This window comes from Ictidomys tridecemlineatus, chromosome 12 (genome assembly GCF_052094955.1).
Source record: "Ictidomys tridecemlineatus isolate mIctTri1 chromosome 12, mIctTri1.hap1, whole genome shotgun sequence".
Lineage (NCBI taxonomy): Eukaryota > Metazoa > Chordata > Mammalia > Rodentia > Sciuridae > Ictidomys > Ictidomys tridecemlineatus.
Window position 1 is genome coordinate 102,336,627 of NC_135488.1, and position 27,812 is coordinate 102,364,438.

Consider the following 27,812-nt stretch of genomic DNA (forward strand, 5'->3'; position numbering starts at 1 on the left):
GATGGATCCTGATTTCACAGGTGTTAAAGTGAAAACAGGCACCTTAGAACTGATGAAAAGCTGTGAGCCTTCAGGAGCAAAGAAACATAATAAGACACTTAGTTTGACTTAAACATACAGGTAATATAAAATATGAAACAGGGGGCTACAGCTGTAGCTCAGCAGTAGAGTGCCTGCCTCGCACGTATGAGGCGCTGGGTTCGATTCTCAGCACCACATACAAATAAGTAAATAAAATAAAGGTACCACAACAACTAAAATATACTTTAAAAACATGAAACAATGTAGGAATTATGGTTTCAGAACAGAAAGTGAGTGTTATAAATTTGGGAATAGTACTAAAGAAATCAGGAGGCAGTGTAGGGACAATGTGAGTGAGTGCTGAGGGCCTTGTGTTCCCTAGCAGCCCTGTCAAAATTCTAACTCTGAAACAGGTTACTTTATGGGACTGGGGGGAGACAGTTTTTTCTAAGACACTTGGCTGGAGTAGAGTAGTAATGACTTCAATCTGTTTATTTATTGTTGTTAATTTCTATTTTTAACTTAGAAGGATATTTTAGGAAATTTTGTGTTGAAACATTAATATTTAAAGTTCAGTAATTCCTTTCAGTTCATTAAAGTTTCTTTTGTTTATGTTAAATTCAGTTAAAAAGTAAATTTTATATATTTTTATAATAGCATAATTTCATTTTTATAAGGGTATTTATGTTTATCAATCTTATTTATGCATAGAAGTCTGGGTTGTGTATCTATGTTAATGAAGGTTATTCTGGGTGATAGGGCTTGGGATGACTTTTAATGTTCATCTTTCTATTTTTCCTTAATGTTTGAATTATTTATAATATTCATTCATGATTTTTCCAATAGTGTTTTTTCTTTAAAAAAAACTAGAATATACTATGATATTAACTAATTAATTTTATTATGAATGATTATTGTTTCTCACTTTATTTTTGTTTTCAAATTTGTTTCTGAAAAAAAATTAACTATTGCTGTTGCTCAAATGAAGATCACACAAAACATACATCATTAATGTTTACAACTCTGCTGCATGTTAACCAAGTATAACCAGTAATAATTAAGGTGTTTCTTACTAAGTGAACTAAAACTCCTTGTTTTCCTTCATCTTAGTTGTACTTATCCTAAATTAATTTTATTTTATTTTTTTAAGATTGAAGGGAGTAGGATTTATTCAAGTGTGAAGAATAGAAACAGAACTCTTGCAGGGGCAGTAGCCAATATTTGTTGGTTCAGGCCTGTGGCTTGAGACGAAGGTGAAGGTGAGGGTATTTGCTCCAGGTAGGGTCATATGCCAGATTCCTGGCTCCTGTTATACAAATGATCTGGAATTAGGAAGGGAACAAAGAAAGCCTCTTTCAAATTTCACACAGATATCCTTTTAAAATTCATAAATGACATAAATGATACTAATGTGAATGCAGAATCATGATCTTTGGAATTGTTTCATTTGATTGTTTTAGAGTACAAGTCAGAGACAGAGAGATCAAAGTCAACATCTTTGATATGGCTGGACATCCCTTCTTCTACGAGGTAAGAAAGTTTGAAAAAACTTTATCCAGTATTGTCAGTGGGTTTAGGGAACGACCCGGAATTATTTAAAACAACCAATATTTGAATTATGAATAATATTGGGTAAATTTTGCTCATATTTCTGGCCTTATCCTTAACTTAATAAACACCTGTTGATTTTTTATGCTATGCTCTTAAGTAGGGAGAGGAAATTTTATTGCTAATGTTTCAGACATTTAAATAACTAAGACATTTCAACCTCAAAGGGCTTTTGCTTTTCATATCTCAATCCAGAATGTGTGAGTATTAATGACATTCACACTTGGACTTAAGAACTATGATGTCACCTCTTTCACAGTGTGCTCTAGCATGGTCTTTTGATCTCTCCTAGTCATTGCATTTTTTTCTCCAGAAGAACCCAACTTGGTTTACTTTCATCTGTTTTTCAGTCCCGAGTGGCCTCACACTGAGTTGCCTGGCCCTTCCCTTTGGGTGGGCGTTTTCATTGTTCCTAAGGAGGCTCTTTGCTCTTTTCCGGTTTGGCCATTTCACTTCTGCTCTTCTCCTGATTCTTTTCTTCTGCTTGCTTTGGTTTTATTTTGCTCTTTTTGTTCTGGGTTCTTAAGGTAGAAAACTAGAGTATTGATTTGAGACTTTCTTCTTTTCTTTAGGTACATTTGGTGCTACAGGTTTCCCTCTCAGTACCGCCTTAACTGTGTCCACAAATGTTTAGAGATTGTATTTTTATTTTCATCTAATTCACTGGATTTCTTTGAGTTTATTCTATTTGGAGTTTTCAAATCTTCTTAAGTCTGTAGGTTTGTCTTTTGCCACATTTGAATATTCTCAGCCACTTTTTCTTTCTGTTTAAAAAATTGTTTTTGAGGCAGGCATGGTAGCACTGGCATACCTGTGATCCCAAGTACTAGAGGTTGAAGCAAGAGGATCACAAATTCAAAGCTAGTCTTGACAAATATAGTGAGACCTTTTCTCAAAACAAAAAATAAAAAGGGCTGGGGGTGTGGCCCAGTGGTAGAACACCTCTAGGTTCAATCCCCAGTGTGAAAAAAAAATTTTTTTTGAGATGGGGTCTTGCTCTGGTGCCCGGGTTTTGAGCATGAAACCTTCCTGCCTCAGCCTCCTGCAAGCTGGGATCACAGCTACCACACCCACCTGGCCATGATTTCTTTGAGTCGTTTTCAGCCCCCTGTTTCTCCCCTCCTCCCTGGACTGTGATCTTTTGTTTTAGTCCAACATCCCGGAGGTGCTGTTCATTTTTTCTCTCTGATGTTCAAATTTGGTCATTTTTATTATTCCACCTCCTACTTCACTAATTGTTCCTTGTCCCCTCCTATCAGCTATTGAGCCCAATCTCTAAGCTTTGTATTTACATTATTTTTCAGTTCTAAAATTTCTGCTCAGTCTTTCCTGGGGTGGTGGGTGGGAGACAGTTTTCTTCTAAGGCATTTGGCTGGAGTAGATTAGTAAAGTCTTTTTATCTTGCCAAACTGCCCTTTTCCTGGTCCTTTGGTCAGAGAGATCAGGTTTTTGACTGGGCTTTTTGTTTATCTGCACCTCTTGGCATTTTCAAGTTGTACTTCTGTTCCAAGGCTTAGGTATGTGAGGCAAAAGAAAACCCAGAAAACTCACCATCATATCATTCTTCAGGTCCCAGGGCTCCTAGCTTGTCTGCTGCCTTTTCTCCATCTTTCAGAGGTTTTTAAATATTTGCTTTATATATAATGTCAATACTTTTGCCTATACTTAGCAGCAAATAGAGAAATATATGTCTACTTCATCTTGCCAGAGGAAACAGGATATTTAATGGCTACATAATCTTCCAACTTTTGAATATTGCCAAATGTTTAGGTAAAATGACTTCCTTTTAAGTGTGAAGCTTTTAAGTGTGAAGAGGGTTATGTCCATTACACAAGTATAGAATACTATCAGTGCAAAAGGCCCAGAGCGCTCATTGACTATAAGTTTGTCAGAGATTCTAACTACCAAAAATGCTAATGGCAATCTTAGATTACACCAAAGTCATGTCAATGGAGAGTTAGAAGATGCCTAAGGAGTACTGTGGTTTGTACTTCTGCCCATTATAGGATTTTGTTTTGTTTTGTTTTGTTTGTTTTGTTTTGTTTCTGGTATTCCTGATCAATGGCCACCATTCAATCACAGATACCTGTATGCCAGTTTCCATGCTGGATACTAGAGACACAGTGTCCCTTGTCCTCATGGAATGTAAATATGTTAGAGAAAACTTGTTAAACAAATGACAGAGTGCTCGGGAGCACTTAAAATCCAGACTCAATCTATCTTGATGGTCAGGAAGTCCTGCTAAAGGACACAACATTTAAACCAAGAGCTGGTGGATACTTAAGTTATGTAGGAGGACATTCTGGGGACAGTATAATACCCAGCCCAGTTTTGACTGGTGCAGAGGGTTTGGAGAATGAATATCTCTAATGTCAGAGTCTTATTGCTTTTTTTACCCAGAGTAAAAAAAAAACTAGATTGGCAATTTCTCCTTTGACTTTCACCATGATCCTGACCTTTCTTTGAAGAAATGTAGACCAAATTTGTACTTCTACAACAGAGCCTTTCTAATATTTGTGAGTCTGTTCCTCTTCAGGTAAAATATTTGTATTCCTGCCACAGCTAGATCTGAGTCTTCCTGGTGAGCATCCCTTGCAGATGATCACTTGTTAGCTGATGTGGAACTTAGAACTAAGACAACAATCCAGATATTTTCTAACTAGTGAAACACTCTATTTCTGTTACTTTCCATTATTAGACACCAGACTCTTATTAATATAACCTGAAATTGTAATATTTTTTCCAGCAGTTTATAAAATAGAATAGAATAGAAACTCCCTTGTATAACCAGTTCTGAAATACCTTTTTGCCAAAATAGCCATGATCTCTCATTTTTTGTCCAATAGTTGCTGTTGCTCAGATGTTCCTTTTAGACAAGCAGTCATTTTCTTTCTAAGTTCCAAGCTGACCAGAATATACCCATGCTCAGCACACACCTAGTGAAGTACCCACAGCCATGCCCGTGGTTCCTGGCTTCCTCAAATCCTTGGTGCCTGTCCTACATGGAAGGCATCAGTCCTCTTGATTGGTTTCCCAAAGTGCCTGCTGAGACAGGACCATCTCAATGTGTGAGGTAGCAATCTCAGAGAGAAGAATCAGAGGGAGACCATGAGGGAATGGCGGGGCCTGCCTCTTACAACCAGCATTGCTTCCACTGGGCCCACAACTGAGGTCTGGTTAAAGGGTATCACAGGAACATTCTGAGGCCTCAGGGATACTAGACTAACAACTTTCTCTAGCCTATCAGCCAGTTTGCTATCTCTGCTTTTAAGAACAAATTCCTATTCCCTTAGCATCCTATTTAAACTTTGGATATAGTGAGTCTGCCAGGTATAAGAGTAGAAAGCGATTTTGGGGGGCCAGAATAACAGAACTGTATGGGACCATTGAAACATCTGCTTTGATCTTTTCATTTGACAGATGAAGAAACTAAGGCTGAAGATAATAAAACTTACTCAAGACTAGTAGGTGGCTTGCTGCTGAGCTCAGACTTGAACTTGAACTTGAGTCTCTTGAAACAGAAATCCATTGTACTTGTTTCAGTCTATTTTTACACACATACCTTTCTCTGGAGAGCATGACCTGCATTTGAAATTCTTTCTGTTTCCCTTGGCTTCTATCTTTGTTCTCTACTGAGGCACATCCAGCCATTCAATTAAAACAGTGTTTCAAACTCATATCTACTAGGCCCTGTGGGTGACCCAAGGATGGACACATCAAGATACAAGCCTTCCAGTTGCTGCAGTGTAGTGGGGAAGACAGCTAGATGAACTACCATCTGTGAAAATGGCAGGAAGTGAATGATTCACTGTTAGAAGTACAAATGGCTGTGGTATTCCAGGGGACATAGAGAGTACCTCTGTTCAGGAGGGCAGGGGGGTGGCTGGTGTGCAAGATACGGCATTATAGCGAGACTTTGAAAGATTAAAGACACAGAGGTATCTGGTTCCTGATAGAGTTCACAAGGCCTAGGGTAGAATTAGATCATCTAGTGTGACTGTCAAGGGAAGGTAAGAGGATAAGACTGAGAAGGTTGGGGGAGAATTGACCAGAAATTTTTAACTTCATTTAAATGAATTTGAACTCCAGAGAATTGGTAGCAATGGGGAAATACGAAATAAATTTTGAGCCTGGGCTTATAAAGATATACATGCAATATACTATATTGCTAGGAAAATGACTTAGAAGACTCTTAGAGTAGTGCCATCAAGAGAGAATGTTGGAAGCAAGAATGGAAAGGAAGTGACAGGAGAATAAACATGGCACAGGTGGCTTCTACTGCATTGTCCAAATCTGCTGAACAAAGAGAAAAGAAAGCACCAACGGTTGACACCAAACTTTCAACTCAAATGACTGAAAGGAAAAGCTTAAGAAGGAATGAGATGAAGAAATAAGTTGTCCCTGTTATACATATTGAATTGGAGATTCCAACAGGACGTTCAACTAGAGAGTCTTGTACTAATTAGAAATGCAGGTCTGAAAGCCAATTTGAAAAGGCTCATCTTACAGATTCTCACGGTTGAACCTATACAAGCATTTGATATTGCTTAGAAGGAAGGATTGAGAAAGAAAGGAAGAGGGCCCAGGATGGGATTTGGAAGGGCTTGGTGATGAGCTGAAGTGGGCCAATGGGGAGAAGATGAATTGGTGAAAGAGTTTAAGAACCTGGAGAACGTAGTACATGAAGGCCAAGGCAGCAAGAGCTTCTGGAAAGAAGGAAGAGTCATCATCGGGTGCTGCAGAAGGGCTCAGGACCACCCTGCTGAGGGGAGAAGACGGTTGCTCATTGCTTGTCATTTCAAATTCTTTTTGTTTTGAATGGAAAGGAAGTGACAGCAGAATAAACACTGGTCTTCACTTCAGAGGATAGCTTCTTAGGTTCTGTAGATTTATAGACCTTATATTCCTGATCCAGGTATCTGTCTTCGACAGTCGTACCTGATGTGTGTAAGATACCTTATTTCTTACTACACATCCAGTGTGGGTCTGGGTACATATTGGGATTTTGTGAAAAGAATGTTTAACTATGGCCTCTTACAAGGGTCTTCTTGGAATTTTAGCCTGAACCTCCTCCTTGCTCACCTAGCCTCTTATTGCTTCTGCTTTGTTAGTGTGCCCTGTATTTCATGCCCCTTCTTCCTAGAGTTGTAGCTATGCCACAGAAGCAAGTTGCCATTTCTAATGAAACACCATAGAAAAATCCAATAATGATGAGCTAGGGATGGGGCTCAGTGGTAAAGCACTTGCCTAGCATGTGTGAGGTCCTGGGTTCAATTCTTAGCACTGCATATAAATAAATAAAATAAAAGTCCATTGACAACTAAAAAATATTTTTAAAAATTCAATAATGAATACAGGGAAGAAAGGAAGAAGGTGAAGATACCCATTGTTTTCCAGGCACCCCTGTTAAGTACTCTGCCTTCATTATCTCATTTAATCCTCATAATAACCCTGTGAAGTAAGAGTATTATCCCCATTTTACAGATGAGGAAACTAAGAGGCAGAGAGGTTAGGTGACTTGCCCAAGATCACACAACTAGTAAGTAAGTGTGAACCCGATCTATCTGCCTCCAGAGCCTGTGGTTTTGCCCTTATTATTACACTGAGGCTCTGATCTTGAAATTCAAAAGTTGGTATATAGATCCCAAGAGTCAGGGAAGCTGTGCCTAGCAGTGGGGAGAGCCATCTTTGGGATGTGATATATATAAAACGATGAACCAGTGGCTGATATTTGTGTCATTTATGCTTTAGGTTCTTTTTAGTTGTTCACTCATCCTCCCAAGAATTTCATATAATTGGTGTTCTTTTTAAGGTCTACTAACAATTAAAAAGTGATTACTTCTGGGGAGTGGAACTGGAGGTGGGAAGGGTGGGCAGGAAGACACTTCCTTCTGCTCTAAGTCCTTGTATGGTAATAGATTTTTAAAAGTTAAGTTACTTTGATTTTATAAAAAGTCCTCTAAGAACAAGTAAATCCTGAGGAACGACAGCAAATGCCATGACTACATAGAAGAACACACTTTACCTAGTTAATGATTATGAAATACATTCTTATAAAATCACTAAACCTACATCCTGTGCATCTGTTCTTCCACCCAAGGTCCGCAATGAGTTTTACAAGGACACGCAGGGTGTGATGCTGGTCTATGACGTGGGGCAGAAAGACTCCTTTGATGCCCTGGATGCATGGCTGGCAGAGATGAAGCAGGAACTCGGGCCTCACGGGAACATGGACAATATTGTATTTGTAGTGTGTGCCAACAAGGTAACTGCTTTGGAACTGGTATGCTCACCTTTCTAGGGAAGAGTGCAGATCCGAGAGTTTGGGGGAACTAACAAAAAGAAATTTCTTGGGCTGGGGTTGTGGCTCATTGGTAGAGCACTTGCTTTGCATGTGTGAGGCACTGAGTTCGATCCTTAGCACCACATAAAATAAAGAAAGAAAGGTATCGTGTTCATTAAAAAAAGAGAAAGAAATTTCTTTATTCTCAAGTATAGGAATAGGCAACCTTTCAAAACACATGTCCTCATCTAAAAACAGATCACAACAAAAACCCCAAACCTGGGATATCAGGAATTTTATCCATTTTTTTCCCTTGGTGTCCTACTTGGGGAAGGATGTTGGTGACAGCGGGAGAGGTGGACCTCCATAATAATCACACTCTCTCCTGATGGGAGGAGGGACATTCACTAGTGACATGTGGCTGTGGAAAGCAAGCTTGGGCCCTGGGAAATGGCAGATAATTGAAGCGTTTTCCACAGAGGTGGGCAGCAGCAGCCTTCCCACGGGGGAAGTGGGAGCCCGAAGACTGGCCGACAGGCAGGATGTTTGTTCTTTATTTGTTTTGCTCTTTTTGTCCTGATAATTTTATATACTTGTGCTGGGGCTCATTAAAAATAGTTTTTTGCCTCAGTAAAGGATTGACTGAGTGTATTCTAGTGGACAATGTTGGAATCTTCTCTCCGCCCCCAACTTTTTCTATTTCAGATTGACTGCACCAAGCACCGCTGCGTAGATGAAAGTGAAGGGCGTCTCTGGGCAGAAAGCAAAGGGTTCCTATACTTTGAAACCTCAGCACAGACTGGAGAAGGGATCAATGAGATGTTCCAGGTAACCAAGCTCTTGGTTATTTTAGGGTTAGCATGAAGGCCAGCCATGCTGCCTTTTAGTGGAAATTAGGAGATACAGAAAACAATAGGAATTTCTCATTAGAATAAGGTCTTTCTCTAAAGGTGGAGAGAATGGGAGCTCATGAGTGATCTGTCTGCAGTCGGTAATAGCTCAGACTTGGGGGAGCATCAAAACTACCTGGGGATTAGCAAGGATGGTGGAATGTGATGGACATCATTATCCAAAGTTCATGTATGAAGACACGAATTGGGTGTTAACCTACTTTATATATAAACAGAGATAGGAAAAATTGTGGTATATATGTATAATAAGAATTGAAATGCAAAAAATGTACATGTATAAAGACATGAATTGGCATGAACATACTTTATATACTAAGATATGAAAAATTGTGTTCTATATGTGGAATAAGAATTGTAATACATTCCATAGTTGTGTATTTAAAAAAATAAAATCGATTTAAAAAAACTACCTGGGGAAATTCTCCAAAATATAGATTTCTGGGCTCATGCCTACTGGAAGCTGTTGTGATGGAATCAAGAATCTATATTTTAAAAGAGCTCTCCAGGTAATTCTGATGTTCATTAAATGTAATCAATAAGTTATTGTACCACTCAATCCATTATATCCCATTGTCCTATATATAGGACACCCATAAAAACCAATAAAAAAAATTTAGGACACCTATACAATTGCTTAATTTAAGTTTTTATAGTTGTCCTATGTGTAGGACAATGGGACATAATGGGTTAAGTAAGAAAACAATTTTCTTTAAAACTACCCAAGTTTAATAAAATTGTTATATTTGTATACAGAATCAATGGAAGTGTTACTGTGGCAAAACTGCCTTGCCACACCTAATATAATCCAATATTGTAGTCCATAGGGGTGCAAATAAAGAAGACTATCATTATAGAATGCAACCAGTCACACTTAAAAATAAGGCCTCACGGGCTGGGGTTGTGGCTCAGCGGTACCGCGCTTGCCTAACACGGGCAAGGCACTGGGCTCGATCCTCAACACCACATAAAAATAAGTAAAATAAAGGTATTGTGTCCAATTACAACTGAAAAAAAAATATTAAAAATAAATAAATAAGGCTTCACCAATCAAGCAGACAGTAGAAGGATGAGCTCACATAGCAACCTGAATAAATGGTCACTTCTTCAAACCTACTAATCTTGAATCACTTCAAGGGAAGGAGGCTATTTAGAACAAGAAGTTATAAATCAACTCTTAATTACATGATGATATGAATAATGTATTTTTCTTCTTATGACTATAGCTGGTATTTTTAGGATTTTAAATAGAGTAGTTAGTACTGTAAAGAGTTTTTCTTAATTATTGAGTGGGATTATATTTAATCTTTTATGCTGAATTTCTTTCTCACAAGATGTCACCTCTCCTCCTAGAAGACAGGTTTGATCTTTGGCTGACAGGCTGAATTGGGCATCAGTGGCTTCTATTTCAGGATCAGGTTGATGTTGGTTTGCCTTGCTTTCTATTCTTTTCAGTACATACAGTTATGTGAGTCTGTCCCTATGTGTGCAATAATGATACTTACAACTTAAATGGTATTTTACAATCTAGAGACACTTACATATTTCATCTCATTTGAGACATATAAAAATAATGCATGACAGATATTATTTTCATTTCGTATATGAGAAAATCTAAGGGTAGGATAGTAAAGTGACTTGTCTAAGGCATATAAGTAATGACTTATAGATTACATTTCTTTTTTATTCTATTTATTATTATTATTTAGTTGTACATTACCATAGAGCATAGTGTGATAATTTGATACACATATACAACGTGTAGTGGTCACATCATGGTAATTAGCGTTTCCACACATTAAAATTTTTCAGCACTTTAAAGATGTTGGTTCATTCTCTTCTGGCCTCTGTTGTCCCCATGAGATGTAAACGTTCATTCTTACTCTTATTCCTCTCTACACGTTCTGCCTCTTCCCCTCTGGCTGCTTTCAAGAGTTCCTCTGCAATTTTCAGCAGTTGGACTATAAAGTGCTGAAGTGAATTTCTCTTCATACTAATCTTATTTGAGGCGGTTGAGTTTCTGAGATGGGTAAGTAGGTGTTTTTCATCAGGTTTGGGAAATTTTTTGTTTATTTTTGTTTTCACCATTACTTCCTCAAATATATTTTTCATTTCATTCTCCTTCTTATGCTCTGGTTACATGTGTATCAGGCCATTTGATTTTGTCCCACAGTCCCTGGGGCTATATTTACTTTTCCTCTATATTCCCCCATTTTTTAGATTGCATATAGTCTTTGTTGATTTAAAGTTCATTGACAATCAGCTGTTAAACACACTGAGTGAATTTTTCAACTCTGTATGTTTTGATCCTAGAATTTGCATTTAGTTCTTCTGTACAGTTCCCAATTCTCTGCTGAGATTCCTTATTTGCTCACTTATAAGAGTATATTTTCCTTTAATTTTTTGAATATATTTTCCTTTACCTCTTTTAGATATTTGTAAGAGCTGTTTTAAAGTTTTTGTTAAGGTCAACATTTGAGCCATTTTAGGTTCAGTTTCTATTAACTACTTTTTTTCTGACTATTGATCACATTTTCTTGGTTCTTTATATGAATAGTAATTTTTTGACAAATACCAAACCTATACATTGTAGAGACCCTATACATATATAGATATTTTTTAAAATCTTCCTCAAGGATGTCAATTCTTTTTTCAGGAAACAGTTCAATTACTGGAAAATCACAATGAACTTATGTAAGTTTTTTTGTTTCCATTTTTTGCTTTAATAGCAAGGATCTAAAGGAAGCCCAAAGCATTTCCCAAGTCCTTCTTATTTGACAAGACTTCTCTTCAAATTCTGTCTCCTTTGTAGATCTTCTTGTTTCTGGTTATTCTGAGTCTAACTCCTAAAGCACAGCCCTTCTGTGGCTCCTCAGCTAGATGCCAGGGGTGTTAATGAGGTATCACAGCAATCTCTTCACCCTGGTAAGGCCAAACTCAAGTGCTGGCTGGACATATCTTCCCCTAGCACCACTGGACCTCTGGCATATTGGTTCTGTTCTCAACTCCAAATTACCTGCTCTCTGGTAACTCAAATGATCTTACCCTGTGTGCGTATAGCCTAACCCTCTGCTGTAAACACATGGGGATCCCCCATGGACTTGGGGCCCAGTTCTGCACGTCTCCCTCCTCTCAAATGTCCTGCTCTGCAGATTCTAGACACTTCAGCGCCCTTAAACTCTGATGTCTCCTTTCTTCTCTCAATGGCACTCTGTCTGCTCAGACAGGCTCTCTGCACCATAGTCAGAAAATGGCCTGCAGGTGGAGAAGCAAGTGATCGTGGGGCTTACCTCCCAGGACGTAGTCTTAAACTTGATGTTGTCTGTGGCCCACAAATAGTTGCCTCATATATTTGCCCAGTTTGATGGTAGTTGGCAGGAGGACTAGTCCAAGACCTATTACTCTATCATGGTTGGAATTTACACATGAAATTAAACAGGCTTTGACTTCACTTCTAGTATTCCATTTATCACACCACAGCTTGTCTTCTGTAAGTGTTATGAATGAGTACTTGTGCCCTCAGAAGTCTGTATTTATATTTCAGGTCAACTCATAGACTAGAAGAAAATGTTACTGATGCATACCACTAGAAAATATCTGTGAACTCTTTTAGATGGCTTTTATCCATGTAGATAAATCTTGGGTAGAACTAATGGACAAATTAGTCTGCTTCAAAAAATAAAAAGGGCTAATAAGAATATAAGAACACTGTTTTGTAAGTATGCACATAGAGTGCTTTCCTGCTGGTTCAGTTTAATATTTTCTTTCTTTTTTTTAAAATACTTTTTAATTGTAGTTGGAAACAATACCTTTATTTTATTTATTTTTATGTGGTGCTGAGGATCAAACCCAGAGCCTCCCACGTGCTAGTGAGCACTCTACTGCTGAGCCAGCCCTGGTTTAACATTTTCTTTTATTTCCTATCTTCTTCGTAGATGCTTTGTGTCAGGAAGGAATTTTGTCTGTCTGATTGACATTGTTAACAAAGAATAATATAAAAGTTGACTAAAAGCCAGGACAGTGGCGAACGCCTGTAATCTCAGTGGCTCAGGAGATTGAGGCAGGAGGATCATGAGTTCAAAGCCAGATTCAGCAAAAGCAAGGTACTAAACAACTCAGTGAGACCCTGTCTCTAAGTAAAATACAAACTAGGGCTGGGGTTGTGGCTCAGTGGTAGAGCAGTTGCCCAGCATGTGTGAGGCCCTGGGTTTGAGTTTCAGCACCACATATGAATAAAATAAAGGTCCATTTACAACTAAAATAGATACATATTTTTAAAAAAGAGAAAGAAATTTTATTTTATTAAAATTTATTTTTTAGTTATAAATGGACACATCTTTATTTTTATGTGGTGCTGAGGATCGAATTCACTGCCTCATGCGTGCTAGGCAAGCGCTCTACCTCTGAGCCACAACTCCAGCCCCAAGAGAAAGAAATTTTATAAGAAACTGAGGGGAAAGGAGATAAGGCAATTAAAAGCAGCTATAGTATATTAAATTAACATATTTTAGTAAAGTTATTAATAATAATAATAACAGTGCACAGAGCGTGAAACATGAGCAGGCCCAAATAATAGTTTTCACATAAAAATCATAAAAGTGGGTAAGAAATATTAAGTTTGCAGAATATGAAAAGATTCTCACTTTTACTTATAATGAAAGAGATGTAAACCAAAGCTCTCTCATCATCTCAGATTGTCAAAAATTACAATAATGCCCACTGTAAATGAGGGTTTGGGGAAATGGGCACTCATACACAGTGATGGGAATGTGAATGGCTACAGCCTCTGTGGACAACAGTTGTCAAAACAAAAAATTAAGATGCACACGTGCTCTTATTCAACAGTTCTGCTTTTAAGAATTTACCCTAAAGCAGCATCTCTATAAGTGTTCAAAGATCTAGACACTCAAAAATATTCACCAAAATATTTTTTTATTGTAGTCAAAGGACTGGGAACATTGGATGTGTCCATGAGAAGAAGGTTGGTTAAATAAATTATGGTGTAACCACACAGTAAAATACTGAACAGTCATGTAAAAAGATCAAAAGTCTCTAAATGTAGCTATAGAAAGATTCCAAGATGTGTTATTATGTGAAAAAATGCCAGCTGCTAAGCAATGTGTTTGTTCTCTTTGATGCAGTGATTTATAGAGAATGGATGTGAGTGTGTGACAGTATACTTGTGAGTATGTGGCAGTTTTCTTCCAGAAAAATTTGTTAACAATGGTTATATCACTATACAATTTGAATATTTCTAACAGTGTTCATCTATTACTTTTGTTATTTTATTTTATTTTTGGTACTGGTAATTGAATAGAGGTGCTCTACCACTGAGCTACATCCCCAGCCCTTTATTATTTTTTATTCTGAGAAGGCTGCCCTCAAACTTGTCATCCTACTGCCTCAGCCTCCCAAGTTGCTGGGATTTCAGGCTTTCTATTACTTTTTAACCTTAAAGTGTGGTTATCTGAGAGTAGGATTATGAGACATTTTAATTTTATTCCTTATACTTTTTCTATATTAAGATATAAGAGTACATATATTTAAATAGTAGAAGAGGAAAAGTTCCAAAGAACATATTTGCTTTATTCGTGACTTATTGGAATATGTTAAAAGTTGTTAAGTTGATGCTTGAAAGGAATTCCTATTTTCACAAATCACTTCTACTCTGGCACATGTTTTCTTCTTACAGACCTTTTATGTGTCCATAGTTGATTTATGTGAAAATGGCGGAAAACGTCCTACCACAAATAGCAGTACTAGTTTCACCAAAGAACAAGCAGACACCATTCGCAGAATTCGAAATAGTAAAGATAGTTGGGACATGCTGGGAGTCAAACCTGGGGCCTCAAGGTAAGTGGTATCTAGGATATCTAGTGCTGAGTGCTATCAGAGAGAGAGACTCAGATGCCCAAATTATGAGTACAGTCTATCTTATTTTAATTGGCTGGAAACATGAAAATATGTGCAAATAGATCATACAGTGACTTTGCTTCATTAATTGAATATCAAAGAGACAAATCAGAATATCAAATCAGAAGATACAATTGCCTGCTAAGGGAGCTATATCATGTGTCTGTGTAAACCCTTCATGAAAGAGGCTGTGCTTTGGTCTGAGATAATGTATCCTAAAAAATTTTTACAAAAGATATTTCTTAAATCATAGAATTTTAGGGGGAGGAAAGCATATTAGCAATCAACTTGTCCAAAATTTTCATCTGGGGAAACTGGGGTTGAATGAGATTAACCATGGTCAAGACCCCCAACAGATAGTGGCATTATTGATTCTTGACCCTGGAACGCTGTGTGTCTGCATGCTCTTCTCAAAAACCTTGCTAGTTCCTCATCTGTGAGTGTATGTATGTTAAGCCATTCTATTTTAGCCAAAAGAATTATTTGGGGAGAAAATAAATATAATTGCTATTTTTCATTACTTATGCAAAAATAAATTATTACTCAGTATGATAATATAATTCTTAATGACATAATACTATTGTTACTACACATAACTTATGAGGGTCTTATTTGCATCCTAGCTCTCTTTCCCATAATTCTCCCTTCTTACATTTTTACCTTGAATGCCACAAAAGAAACACTGTATCTTGAAATTGCCTTGTCAGCACCAAAAGCAGTCAAGCATCTCTTTGTAAAGTTCAAAAGGAAAGAGGAGAAGGGAAAGAGAAGCTGTTATTGGTCACTCTTAACTCACCAGGAGTACTGAAGACACTTTTGTGAAGGAATCCAAATGACCTTATGAATGAATAGAGCACAAACTTTATGGTATCTTTTTTTTTTTTTTTTTTTTTTTTTGGTTCAGTACTGGTGTGGAACCCAGGATCTTGTGTATGATGGGCAAGTGCTCTACCCCTGAGCCAAATCACCAGTCTTTTAAAATTTTTTATTTTGAGATAAGGTCTTTCTAACTTGCCCAGGCAGACATGAACCATGGTGCCTGGCTTATTGGTGTCTCTTTAAAATGTCCTTTTGGGGACTGGGGCCATAGCTCATTTGGTAGAGTGCTTGCCTTGCATTCACAAGGCCCTGGATTCAATCCCCAGCACCACACACACACACACACACACACACACACACACACACACACAAGTCCTTTTAGACCTCCATAGTCTTATTCTAAACTCCTATGTCGTCTCCAAGAGATGTTAGCTCTAATATTGAGAAACGATTTCTTTATCTACTTATTATGAACTTAGAAAAGTATTCTAAAATAGAAACTTTGGCTCCTTATTTATTCACTTTGGTTAATTGGAATCGACCAGAGCTTCCAGGACATCATGATTTCCATATCCTTAACCAATATAAACATAAACTCCTTTTTCCTCTGTTATACTGGGTCTATTATATGGTATTGAAGCACATTTGTGGAAAATCTTTAAACACTTTTTTCTTAAATTACAGAGAATTTTGATATTTGTTCAGTACCAACAGTGTTTATTTGCTGTTCTCTTTTTAAAAAAATTTTTTTAGTTGCCAATGGATCTTTATTTTTTATTCATTTATATGCAATGCTGAGAGTCAAACCCAATGCCTCACATATGCTAGGCTAGCACTCTACCACTGAGCCACAACCACAGCCCATATTTACTGTTCTTTTTAAATATTTTTTTGAAAAATATTTTTAGTTATAGATGGACACAGTACATTTATTTTATTTATTAGTTTTTATGTGGTGCTGAGGTTTGAGCCCAGTGCCTCACACGTGCCAGTTGAACACTCTACAACTGAGCTACAGCCCCAGCCCTTATTTACTTATTTCTTGAACTTTAAGAAAATCTTCACTTCAACAGAATTGACTCAGGTTACACACCTGCATCAGTCTTATTTCTTCAAAAACCTCCCTTGAGAGTCTCTCCTGTACCTAGAAATCTTAAAAGGCACTCTCAGTGCAAAGGCCTGGCCTGACACTAACCCACTGTGGACACACTCTTTCAGGAAGCAGTGGTTTGTGGGGCCCTGCCCAGGACACACTTGGGGAGAAGAGAAGGGGCGTCTGTACCTGCCTCAAGGATAGAAGGTCTTTGGAGATATAAAAATTCTGTCCATTCAAATTTCCTGAAAGAAGGAGAATGTCATTCTCGTTAACTCATGTCAAAGTTATGTATGTAGAAACACTGCATGTGAGGTTAAAACCAGCACATCCAGAAGAATTCCTTTTAAAGCAGAAAAAGCCCTAGCCTGCTTGCCCTGGACACGGGAACTGTTAACGCAGACCCTACATCCTCAGCCTCTCTAGGCTGACGTCCACAATGCCCATCGCTGCCAAGGTGTCGGGGGCCATCTCCTGATTTGGAGAGTGAAATAAAGACGGCTGGAGCGCCTGGCCCACACCATGTCCATGCTCACAGGGTAACTGGGACCCTGAATGACAAAAGGAAAGTGGAAAATAAAACCTGGTAGAGCCAGACCCGGGCAGTGGCTGATACTTAGGACTCTAGGAGCCTGACACCTGGGAATAAAGAAGGGCAGGACAGGAAGGGCCAGTCCTCTCCAGGCCTTCCCCAGACTGTCCCCGCTCTTCTCAGCCCCTGCTATCTCCTCACTGGATGTTCAGCTCTGCGTCCACTTCCGCCCACTCTTGCTTTCTGCGTCTCTTGTGTGTCCTCGTTCACGTCCCCGTTCATCTTAACCTAAAACCCTGTTCTCAACCTGGGTGGTTGTAATGACCTCCTGCCTGTCTCTCAACTTTGAGAAACAGCTTTCCCAGCACCAGTTTCTCATCAAACACCTGCTGTTGTCATTGTTGATCAAATCCAGGGGTTTTATTGTGCTTTTGAGGCCCTTCTCTGACTCCCCTCATCCCTGGCTGACTGCATTCCTTGGTCATCTGTCCCGTGCAGCATCTGTGCTCTGTTCCTGGCCTGTCCCTCCCAGGGGCTCCAAACCCCCTACCCTGGGCTAATTCCAAGCTCCCCTTCTTCCACAGCCTTCTCAGGGGACCTTCTCAGTGCCCAGTCCCACCTGTTTCCATCAATCATTCCTTTACTCTCTCCTGAATTTGTGTACTCATGTTGCACCATATTTTTTGTACTCGTATGTTACCTGTTACCTGTTACTTATTTGCTTGTGTGTTTTTAGTTTTCTAGTCCTGCCTTTAGAAAAGGTAATAATCGCTTGGGAGATGACTGCAGAGATGTTAGTGAAGTGGGGGGGGGGGGTGCTGACCCTGGTGTTAACCGGCTGCTTTCCACAGGGAAGAGGTCAACAAAGCCTACCGGAAGCTTGCTGTGCTTCTGCACCCCGACAAGTGTGTAGCGCCTGGCAGTGAAGACGCCTTCAAAGCTGTGGTGAATGCCCGGACAGCCCTCCTGAAGAACATCAAGTAGAGCAGGAAAGACAGACTGGACTGACGACACCCCTAAAGGGAAGGAACCAACAGGGACTTTCCTTCCCAGAATCTCACTGCTCTGCTCTCTCCTGGCTGTCATTTATAAATCAGTAGCTCAGTGCCTGCTGCGTCTCTAGGCCCTTCACAGCGAGATGCTGCACGTGGAGAGAACCAGGTGGCTCTGCTCACGGGCTTCATTTCTGATTGCCAGGCGGCCTGAGGGGCTTCCAAGGCCCTGGGCCGTAGCATCCCTCCTGGATTGCTTGGAAAAGTCCACTAGGTTTCTGGGGAGGGAAGAAGACAGTGGGACCCTTTGCTTTTTCCTTCCTTCCTTCCTTTTTTTTTTTTTTTTTTTTTAATTTATCATCAAAAAAGGAAGCAAAAAGGAGGGAAAAAACAAGCAAACAACATCCATGCCCCTAAGAGTTGACTGTGACCTTTCAAGCAAGTCGCTCCTTCTAACACGAGTTCCTCAGGGGTGTCTGGACCATCAAGCCCTCCTTAGTGAACTCTGGGCAGCCCTTTGCACGAGTGTGAGTGGGGCAGATGGTTCTGAGCTGCCCCTCTAGGACATTCCCTGTTCCCTTATCCAGCCACCAGGGGGAGAGACGAGCCAGTCCTAAAAGAGACAAGCAATGTCAGCCAATTCCTGCCCTTCCTGGATCTCAGGCCTTCCCTGACAAAGAAGTGTTACTGACAGCAGTAGCGAGCACCATGCACCTGGCAGAGAGGAGTCGGGCTCCAGGACAGAAGTACTTGCAGGTCACACCTGGAGACTGTGCTCACGCATGCCCACAGGGCAAGGCCAGCCCAGCTGGGACCTGTTGTGTTCTAGGGGAGTCCTGGTGTGACACTTGCCTCTTTCGTATTCCTCACAGTTACCCACGGGCAGGTGGGAAAGGCAGGTGCTCTTTGAGGAGCTTGGCCTCTAGGCCTCTTCTTCAATTGCTCCCCAGAATTATTCTGCTTCTCCTCTTCTCTGCCTTTTCTAAAAATACTCCACATCTGCCATGAGGTATCTCTCCTCAAACCCTGGCCTCCTCCATCCCCCCTTCCAAGCCTTGATCTGGACCTAAAGAAATTGATGCTATGAGAGCAACTGGGAGATATCTGTGTAGGGCAAAATCTATGATTTCTGCTTGGGCTGCAAATTTCTGGATAGTAATATTTTTAAACTATGGATTATGAAAATTAATTTCACATAGAGAATTGCATTCTCCTGCCACAGTGTCCTGGGTGTTCCGGGGAGGAATGAAGAGCAAGTATCAGGCCTGGCGTTTGCTATCGCACTTTGAGAGCCAGTCTCTCCACTTGACTCATCCCACCATCACTCATTATCTGACTCACATTTTTAGCTGTAACCACTGCACTAATTGGAGCTTTGAAGTAATATTACTATAATGTGAGTTTTGAACAGCTCTCCCATATTGATTGCCAGATAGCATCTGCCTTCTCCCCAGCGACTGCAGTCTCCTGGATCTTTGACCTCTGCCAAAGTAGCTTTACCTTGTACAGCTGTACTCAGGCTACATTGAGCTTGTCATTGAAAACCATTGTTTTATAAAGTGAGTGTTTATCTGGGTGATAATCAAAAATGCTTTCTTTTAATGATCCCTTATGGGATTTTCCTCTGGCCATTAAAACAGCTTCTGAGACTGCAGAACTCCAACCCAAAGCTCTTCTTGGGCCTAAGTTTTGCTTAAGGCCTTCTTCATGCCTCAAGTATTCCAACATGGATCTGTTCTCTCAACAGAATATGGGAGTCATATGAATGGGGGACCAGCCCAAGTCAATAGGACAGCTCACTGAGTATGTGGCCCTGCAAAACAGCTGGTGCCAGTTTTTATCCCGGTGACTCTTCATCCAACTACATTGTGTAGATGAGTAATTATAGCAGAGAAAATTCTTTAGTATTTCCAGTCGTATCCTTAAGAGTGAGTAACTCATTGAAACGTAGCCTGTGCTTGGTTCTTAGGTCCTGGGACTCAGTTTCCAACATCTTCATTATTAACATTCAGGATGGCCACATACTATTTATATAGTAGGAATAAAATGAGAAAGTTAAGCCTTAGGGTCTGAGAACTTTTCTGATTTCCATATCCTTCAGCAGGACATGAAGAAATAACAAAGCATGATTTGCAATGAAAAGTTGTTTGGTAACTAACTTCATGCAAAACTCCACAGACCTCTATGCATTCATTAAAATTCTTGGTGCAGATGTGTGCTGTCTAGCTCAACCTATTATTTTCTTCAGCCAGTTAGGATTTCAGAATACACCAGTGACAGTCCCAGCTACCAGATAATTTCAGTGGCCAAAAAGTTTTTATAAAGGATCTTGTTTTTCAAAAAAGAATTAAGAGTTTGAGCAGCTATTATTAAAGAAAAGCCATGTATGTCTTCCACATCTGAGTCACCAAGAAGTAAAACTTTTTAAACTTGTTAGAAATCCCTGGAGGCATTTCAGATTAATCTTCCACCCTTCCTAAGCACTTTAAAATACACTCCCTTGTGTTTCTCAGTTCGCCTTTTGTGCCTCCTTTTGAATTGATGTTCTCAGCTGTCAATATTTTTTGACTTCAGCACTGTAACTTTATTTCTCATATAAATGTATCCTTGGTTTTATTAGCTTGTTAATTTAAAAGCCCAGACTTGGGGGGCTTTATGTTGCTACCCAAGGTAAATCACTATACTTCTGTAGATTGCACACTACTCTTTGAGGCTTACATTTACCTCAGGAAACATACTCTAGTATGTTCTCATGTATCAAATTCTCAAGAGGTAAACATTTCTTTATACCGATAAACTGGTACATATTTCACTATTAGTTAAATGAGCCATAGGTAATGCAGTCTGAACAATCACCAGAGTCAGCAAGCAACCCCTGCAGGCCGGATCAGTCAGTTCAGAAGTGGCCAGGGGCAGGGAGGGATTTCCAGCTGAGTTAGAAAGGGGGTGGTGAGCACTCACCTCGGATAGTGACAGTGCCCCTTACAAGTAAGCTTGGCATTTCCCTCGCCACTGTACCCCATCAAGCTCACGTTAAGTCTGCCAAGATTTTTGTAAAACTTTTGGGAATGAATTTAGCTGCAAAATAGCTAACCAACTTCCACTGCAAGTTGTGCAGAGTGAGGAGCAGTTCATGATTTCCCCTGTTGAGCACAATTCCAAGTCATGCTTAATACTGTCTAGACATGATCTCTCCATTAGACATTTCTAGAGAAGACAAAAGCTCTCAATTGTGACACAGAGAGGTTCGACTGTGTCTAATGAGCAGTGCAATATGAAGCTGTGCAGTGAAGGCCTCGCTGAATGGCTTGTTGGACCGTTGGACAGGGTGGGTTTGCTTCGTGTGTGGATGGCTCCGGGCCCTCCTCCTCTTGACTGTGAATGCAGAGTTTATCAATAAACAATAAACCCTTTACTCTTATAAGGTAATTTACATATTTTTGTTCTGTTGCAGTAGCTGAAAATGTTAAATCTACTGGTTGTTTATGTCTTGTATACAGAGTGTCATATGTATTTAAGTTGTGTATTTTTATAAAGTAAAGTCAAATATCAAACACTAGTCTGTGGGCTGCGTTTTTTGTTGGGACGCTGGACTTTGGTGTAAAACATACTAGGCTGGAAGCTAATCCAGCTCCTCATCAAGTGTGACCTTCACAAGACATCTTGCTTTACTTTCCAATAGGCAAAATGGAGAAAATTTTATTTGTTGGTCCATTAGGTTATGCAGATCTTAAGAATTTGTGGTAAAAATGTTTTGATCCTTTAAAGAAAGACACTGATACTATCTTTGTCTTTGTAATTCAGATGAAACTGTTTTTAACTTATTTGAAATAGGGCTGACTAGAGGCTGGGGATGTGGCTGGGTGCTCAGCATGCTGGAGACCCTGGGTTCAGTCCCCAGCAGCAACAACAACAGGGTGCAGACTGCTGGCTGGCTAACTATTTGTTTAACTGATCCTTGGACCTGCAGGACCCTCAAGCTGAGGGACTTTGGTCACCCTAGAATTTGAAACTCTTACAGGGCCAAACTGTAAGAAGCCACCTATCTGAAGGCTGCAAACAAGAGCTTTGCTTTTCACGGTTGGTCACAGGTCACAGGCGTTGGTCTGCCCAGGGCCTCTCTCTCCTGGGAATGGCCCGCCCCTGTCTTGAGGAGCCGCTCCACCCTCCCCGTCCTGGCAACAGTTCTCACATAACCCATCCTTCCTCCCAGGCCACAGAGATCAGTCCAAGGGACAGGAAGGTGACCCAAGCTCAGCTCATCCGTGTCCCTCTCTGGGAACTTTCTCACTGGAGCTGGGAAGACAGTTTCCTCTGGGGGGGGGGGGGGGAGGAGCCGCTGGTGCTGGCAACACTGCTTCCAACCACATGGGGACATTTTGGAAAAATGAAGTGACTCTCAGAGCCTGCTGCCACGAAGCCTTTTCCTTCTAGTCCTCAGGGCCCAGAACTGGTTTGTTCATCAAGCCCACCACTCACCCAGGATAAAAGAGTAAATAATAACCACCAAGGATCCTGAGCAGAGACAAGGAAGCTGTGTTCTAGAGACTAGCATAACATAACTACATTGTAACACTTTATATATTAAAACATATCCATTACTGGTGTTTCTCAACTGGACTCATTGGTTATGCTTTAAACCAATAGTTGTAAATGGAAAAGAAAAATTTGTCTTATTGGGCTTCTTTCCACATCAGTTTAAGATGCAAAATTGCATCTGGCTTTTTAGTTTCCACTTGATTTATGGCCTACCAGATCACCTATAGTTTCTTAAATTTCTAATCAAATGGTATTTCTAAAATATTCATTAAAACCTGGCACAATGGCACATACCAGTAATTCCAGTGAGTTGGGAGGCTGAGGCAGGAAGATCACAGGTTTGAGGCCAGCCTCAGCAACTAAGCACAGCCATAAGCACCTCAATGAGATGCTATCTCAAAATAAATAAATAAAAAGAATTGAGGATGTGGCTCAGTGGTAAAGCACCCCAGGGGTCAATCCCAGTATCATTAGAAATATGTCTATTAATTCAACATGTATTTATTGAGCACCTACCATATGCCAAGCCTTGTTCTAGGTACTAGGGATATAGAACCAACAGAAATCTCTACCTTATGGAGATTACATTGTGTCATTTTTTTAAATTGTAAGGCCTTTAAAAGAGTTCCTTTTTTTCTATAGATTCGTTTCCTATAGATTTATTTCTGAAAAAGCAAGTTTGCATGTTTGAAAATATCGATATGCAAATTTTGCAATTAATACTCTTATTGCTACTATCTAAATCATGTAGGTTGTGAAAATGCTATATAATTTAGTTGAGAACTCAGCCATTATCATGCAAACTCAGTTTCCATGTTGATCTGAAGAAAATGAGTGCAGAGTTTCTTTGTGTGGAGGTCAGGGGGAGTATTGGGATTGAACCCAGGGCCTTGCACATGCTAGGCTACCCAAGCCCTGTTTTTATTTTGAGACAGGTTTTGCTAAATTTCCCAGCTGGCCTTAAACTTTCAATCCTTTGCCTCAGCCTCTTAAGTAGCTGAAATTACAGGTTTGTGCTAATGTACCCAGCTGAAGTTTCTTCATATAAAATTTTTATATTTGGCTGAGCGTGGTGGTGCACACCTGTAATCCCAGCAGCTCAGGAAGCTAAGGCAGGAGGATCACAAGTTCAAAGCCACCCTCAGCAACAGTGAGGCACTAAGCAAGTCAGTGAGAACCTATCTCTAAATAAAATACAAAATAGAGCTGGGGATGCGGCTCAGTGGCTGAGTGCCCCTGAGTTCAATCCCTGGTACACCCCCAAAAAGTATGTTTATAATGAAAATATCAATATATTCTTCCAGAGCAGTCAATAAAATTGCATTATTTTTTATACCCAAAATTCTGATTGGTTGATTGTTCTAAAGGATGCTATTTCCCTAAGAATATGCTTCCCTGCACCCCAAATCACTAGTTGTTAGTGATAATTATAAAATCAGCAGCTGCAGTCCAAGAAAGCCTTTGTATTAGGGAAGAGAAAATAAAAATCTGCTATGATTGAGAGAAATGAAAGTGAGAGATTCCTGTGTCCTCAGATGTCAGGATGTCTGTTGGTTTCAGAGCCTGAGAGAGTGAAAAGTTAATTGAATAAATACAGAAGAAAGAAGTCATCTCAGTGGCTCAAGAGGAAAACCAGAGAGGGAAAAAAGCTCTCCATTCTAACCAGCAGGGAGCCAGGAGAAAAGCCAAGCCGGTGGCTATCAAATGTTCTGGTGGCAGACTCTGTGTTTCCAGTGAACTCCAACATGGGGACCTAAATAGAAAGCAGTTCAGAGCAACATCATGTTAGCATAAATTCACAAGTTCCCATTTGTAACCTCACCTCTTCTACCTGTAACCTCGTAGGCAGTCTGCTTCCTGTGGGAGATAGTAGGGTTTGCATCAGAAGACCCCATACTAGACCCTCACAGATGCTGGTGGAGCAGAGGGCTCACCCCGGAAAGCAGAAACTGTTGGTTAGGTGCTTCTGCTGGAGGGAGGAGGACGCATCCCGAAGAGTGTGATGATGTCCTGTTTTCAGGTAAGTTGCTGAGCTGCTCTTTCTAAGAGATGAATAAGCTCTCTAGGAGCAGGAGGCTGCCTAGAGGAAGAGGAAGAGATGTGATTGGATGGGGTGGAAGGCTGGGGTCCATGAAAGGATAGGTAGATATTAGTAGAAATTATTGGTGTGCACAGTGGCACATACCTATAATCCTAGGAACCCGGGGAGGCTGAGGCAGGAGGATCTCTATTTCAAAGCCAGCCTCAGCAATTCAGGGAGGCCCTAAGAAACTTAGTGAGATCCTATCTCAAAATAAAAAATAAAAAGTGCTGCTACATGACTCAGTGGTTAAGCATACCCAGGTTCAATCCTCCTTCCAAAAAAAAAAAAAGTTAGTAGAAATTTAGATATTAAGTGACCTCAGAAAGACAGCCAAGAGAAATTCCCAGTGACAAAATGACCAAATGACTTTCAAGAACATGTCTCTTGGGCTGGGGATGTGGCTCAAGTGGCAGTACACTCGCCTAGCATGCGTGAGGCACTGGGTTCGATTCTCAGCACCACATAAAAATAAAAGATATTGTGTCCACCTAAACCTAAAAAATAAATATATAAAAAAGACCATGTCTATTATATGTTATTTCCAATTTACAGATGAAACAACAGAGGTTCAGAATGGTTAAGTGATTTGCCAAAGGTCATCTAGGAAGCAATTCAAACCCAAGAACCCGGCTCCCAGTCTAAATAATCGGCTTAAGGATCCAAATTTCTAAATTCAGATGCCCCTCAATTTATGAGATTATGTCCCCAGAAACACATCAGAAGTGGAAAGTCTCTTCAATGCAGTGGCCCACCTAGCCCATGGAGCACCAGGCTTGCAGCACAGCCACTGTGGGGCTCTGGGGTCCCCTTGTGGTGCGGGCACCTCCTCCCAGCATCAGCAGAGAAGAGAGTGTGCGTGCTGAGAGGCTGGGCAAAGTCCAAACTCCAACACTTGAAGCATGGCTCAACACTTGAATGCATGTCACTTTTGCACCATCATAAGTTTGAAAACTCATAACACAAAACACTGGTAATCTGGGAATTGCCTTGTATTCTGCTTCATACACATAAATAATATTATACCTCCTACCAGGTGACTTAAATGGGCATAAAGAGACCCGTGTTTTTTAAAAGACCACCACAGAGTACAATTCTCCTCATTGATGGCCAAGGACAAAACTGTTACCAAAGCAGGTTCACTTGGGCCACCACGCAGTGTGCCAATCACTACAAAGATGAATTGTGCAAGAGAGAATTTATTCATGAGGCAACTGTGTTAGTCAGCTTTTCATTGCTGTGACCAAAATACCAGACATAAACAATCTCGAGGACAGAAGGTTTATTTGAGGCTCACAGATTCAGAGGTTTGGTCCGTGGCTGGCCAGCTCCACTGCTCTGGGCCCAAGATGAGGCAGAACATCATGGCGGAAGCCCAGCCCAGGAGAGCTGCTTAGCCCATGGCAGCCAGGAAGCAGAGAGCAAGTGCAGGAAGCCAGGGAAAAAATGCATGTGATCCCCAAGGCTCACCCCAGGGATGCAGCCCCCCTGCCCACAATTCGAACACAGGTAATCCATTCAAATTACTAACACGAATGGCTTAATGCACTGATGGGGCCATAGCTCGATTGTTTCAGCTCTAAGCATTCCCGCAGGAACACTTGAGGTTTCTGGGGGGACACTTCATATCCAAACCATAACGGTGGTGAAGCACGTGGAGACAGGGTGCAAGCCTCAAACCCACCCGATCAGGATAGGGTTTGGGAAAATTTATAATCCAAGGTGTGGGGAAGGTGATTGCATCAAAATTCATCAACTGCCACCGTCACGCCCCCCACCTTGTCAGTCAACTAAAAGCAAATAGCTAAGAGCAGATGAGGTCGAGAGCATTTGTCCAGCGTTCCCTTGGTTTCAAAACTTGTGAGGTGCCCAAGCAAGAAGGCAGTAAGGCCATGGCTTACGTTAATTAATCCTGTTACAGGATGGGATGTAATGCATTTGGATGGCTTTTATTTATTAAATTTTTTTAATGAAAAAAATGGGCGTGGTGGTGTAGGCCTATAATCCCAGTGACTCAGGAGTCAGAGGCAGGAGGATTGCAAATTTGAAGACAGCCTGGAAATTTAGCAAGACCCTGCCTCAAAATTGGAAAAAAAAGAAAAGACAGGTGGGAATGGGCATGTGGCTCAGTGGTAGATCACCCCTGGGCTCAATCTCCAGGATGGGAAAAATGTGTTTTTAAATATTTTTATTAGTTATTAATGGACACGATACCTTTATTTATTTATTTATTTTTATGTGGTGCTGGCACATGCTTGGCAAGGCTCTACCACTGAGTCACAACCCCAGCCCTCTCTTTTTAAAAAAGAAAAGCACAACTTCTGATGCTTCCTGAAAGGCTAGAAGATTATGTCTTAAGGGACATTTCATCTAAGCCAGAAACCGAGGGTTAAATAATCTAAGAACTAATGTGGGAGACCAACCCTAAGGATTTTGTTTCTGGGTGATTCTCGTGTCCCTAATGTATTTTTTTTATTTGGTCACAGAACCCAAGAAGGTATAAGAGGGCGGTTCCTCTCCCCGACCCCCACCCCCAAACCCAGCCTGATGTTCTGTGTTAGAAATGCTTTCACTACACAAGGAAGAGGTGACTGACCAGCTGCGAGGAGGGAATGGTGGGCGGAGCTGGCGTCACTTTTTGTCCTACTCTGATCTATTCTGCTGGAGTTTTCCCAGTGAATGTCAACTACTTTGATCCTCTACGAAGCTTTATGAAACCAAAAACTAAATATAGCACCAATTAAAAAGAAGAATAAACTTCACTCTGAGACTGTTTGCAGGGACAACTGCAGCCTGTGTCTCTAGGCTGTGATTCAAAATTGCTTCTTTATATCAGTAGAAACTTCAGGCTGAAGAGGGAAAAGGTCTTTGGCACTCACAGGTTTGGGGAAAAGCTAACATGGCAATCAGCGTTCTCTGGCTGGAAGTTCAAGTCCACTGAATGCAGGTACACGTCTGTGAGTTCTGGTGTAACACAGAAGCAGCAGAAATGAAATCAGAAGGCTGGGGTAGAGATTCCCTTGA

General features: G+C 40.4%; 1 protein-coding gene across 4 annotated transcripts in view; it reads left to right on the forward strand.

Moving 5' to 3' along the window:
• The window catches only part of Dnajc27 (DnaJ heat shock protein family (Hsp40) member C27), a 34,900-nt gene extending 13,172 nt beyond the window's left edge, over positions 1-21,728 (forward strand). The window contains exons 3-7 of one of the 4 annotated variants that reach the window (XM_013357363.4): positions 1,482-1,551; positions 7,730-7,894; positions 8,618-8,740; positions 14,532-14,673; positions 18,029-21,728. In XM_013357363.4, the coding sequence (XP_013212817.1) occupies positions 1,482-1,551; positions 7,730-7,894; positions 8,618-8,740; positions 14,532-14,673; positions 18,029-18,090 (562 nt within the window). In that variant the 3' untranslated portion in view covers positions 18,091-21,728. Of the gene's footprint in view, positions 1-1,481; positions 1,552-7,729; positions 7,895-8,617; positions 8,741-8,862; positions 14,674-18,028 lie in introns of those variants that run through there. The other 3 variants (XM_005322584.5, XM_078029567.1, XM_040271400.2) reach the window with 3 other exon arrangements.
• The last annotated feature ends 6,084 nt before the right edge of the window (positions 21,729-27,812 follow it).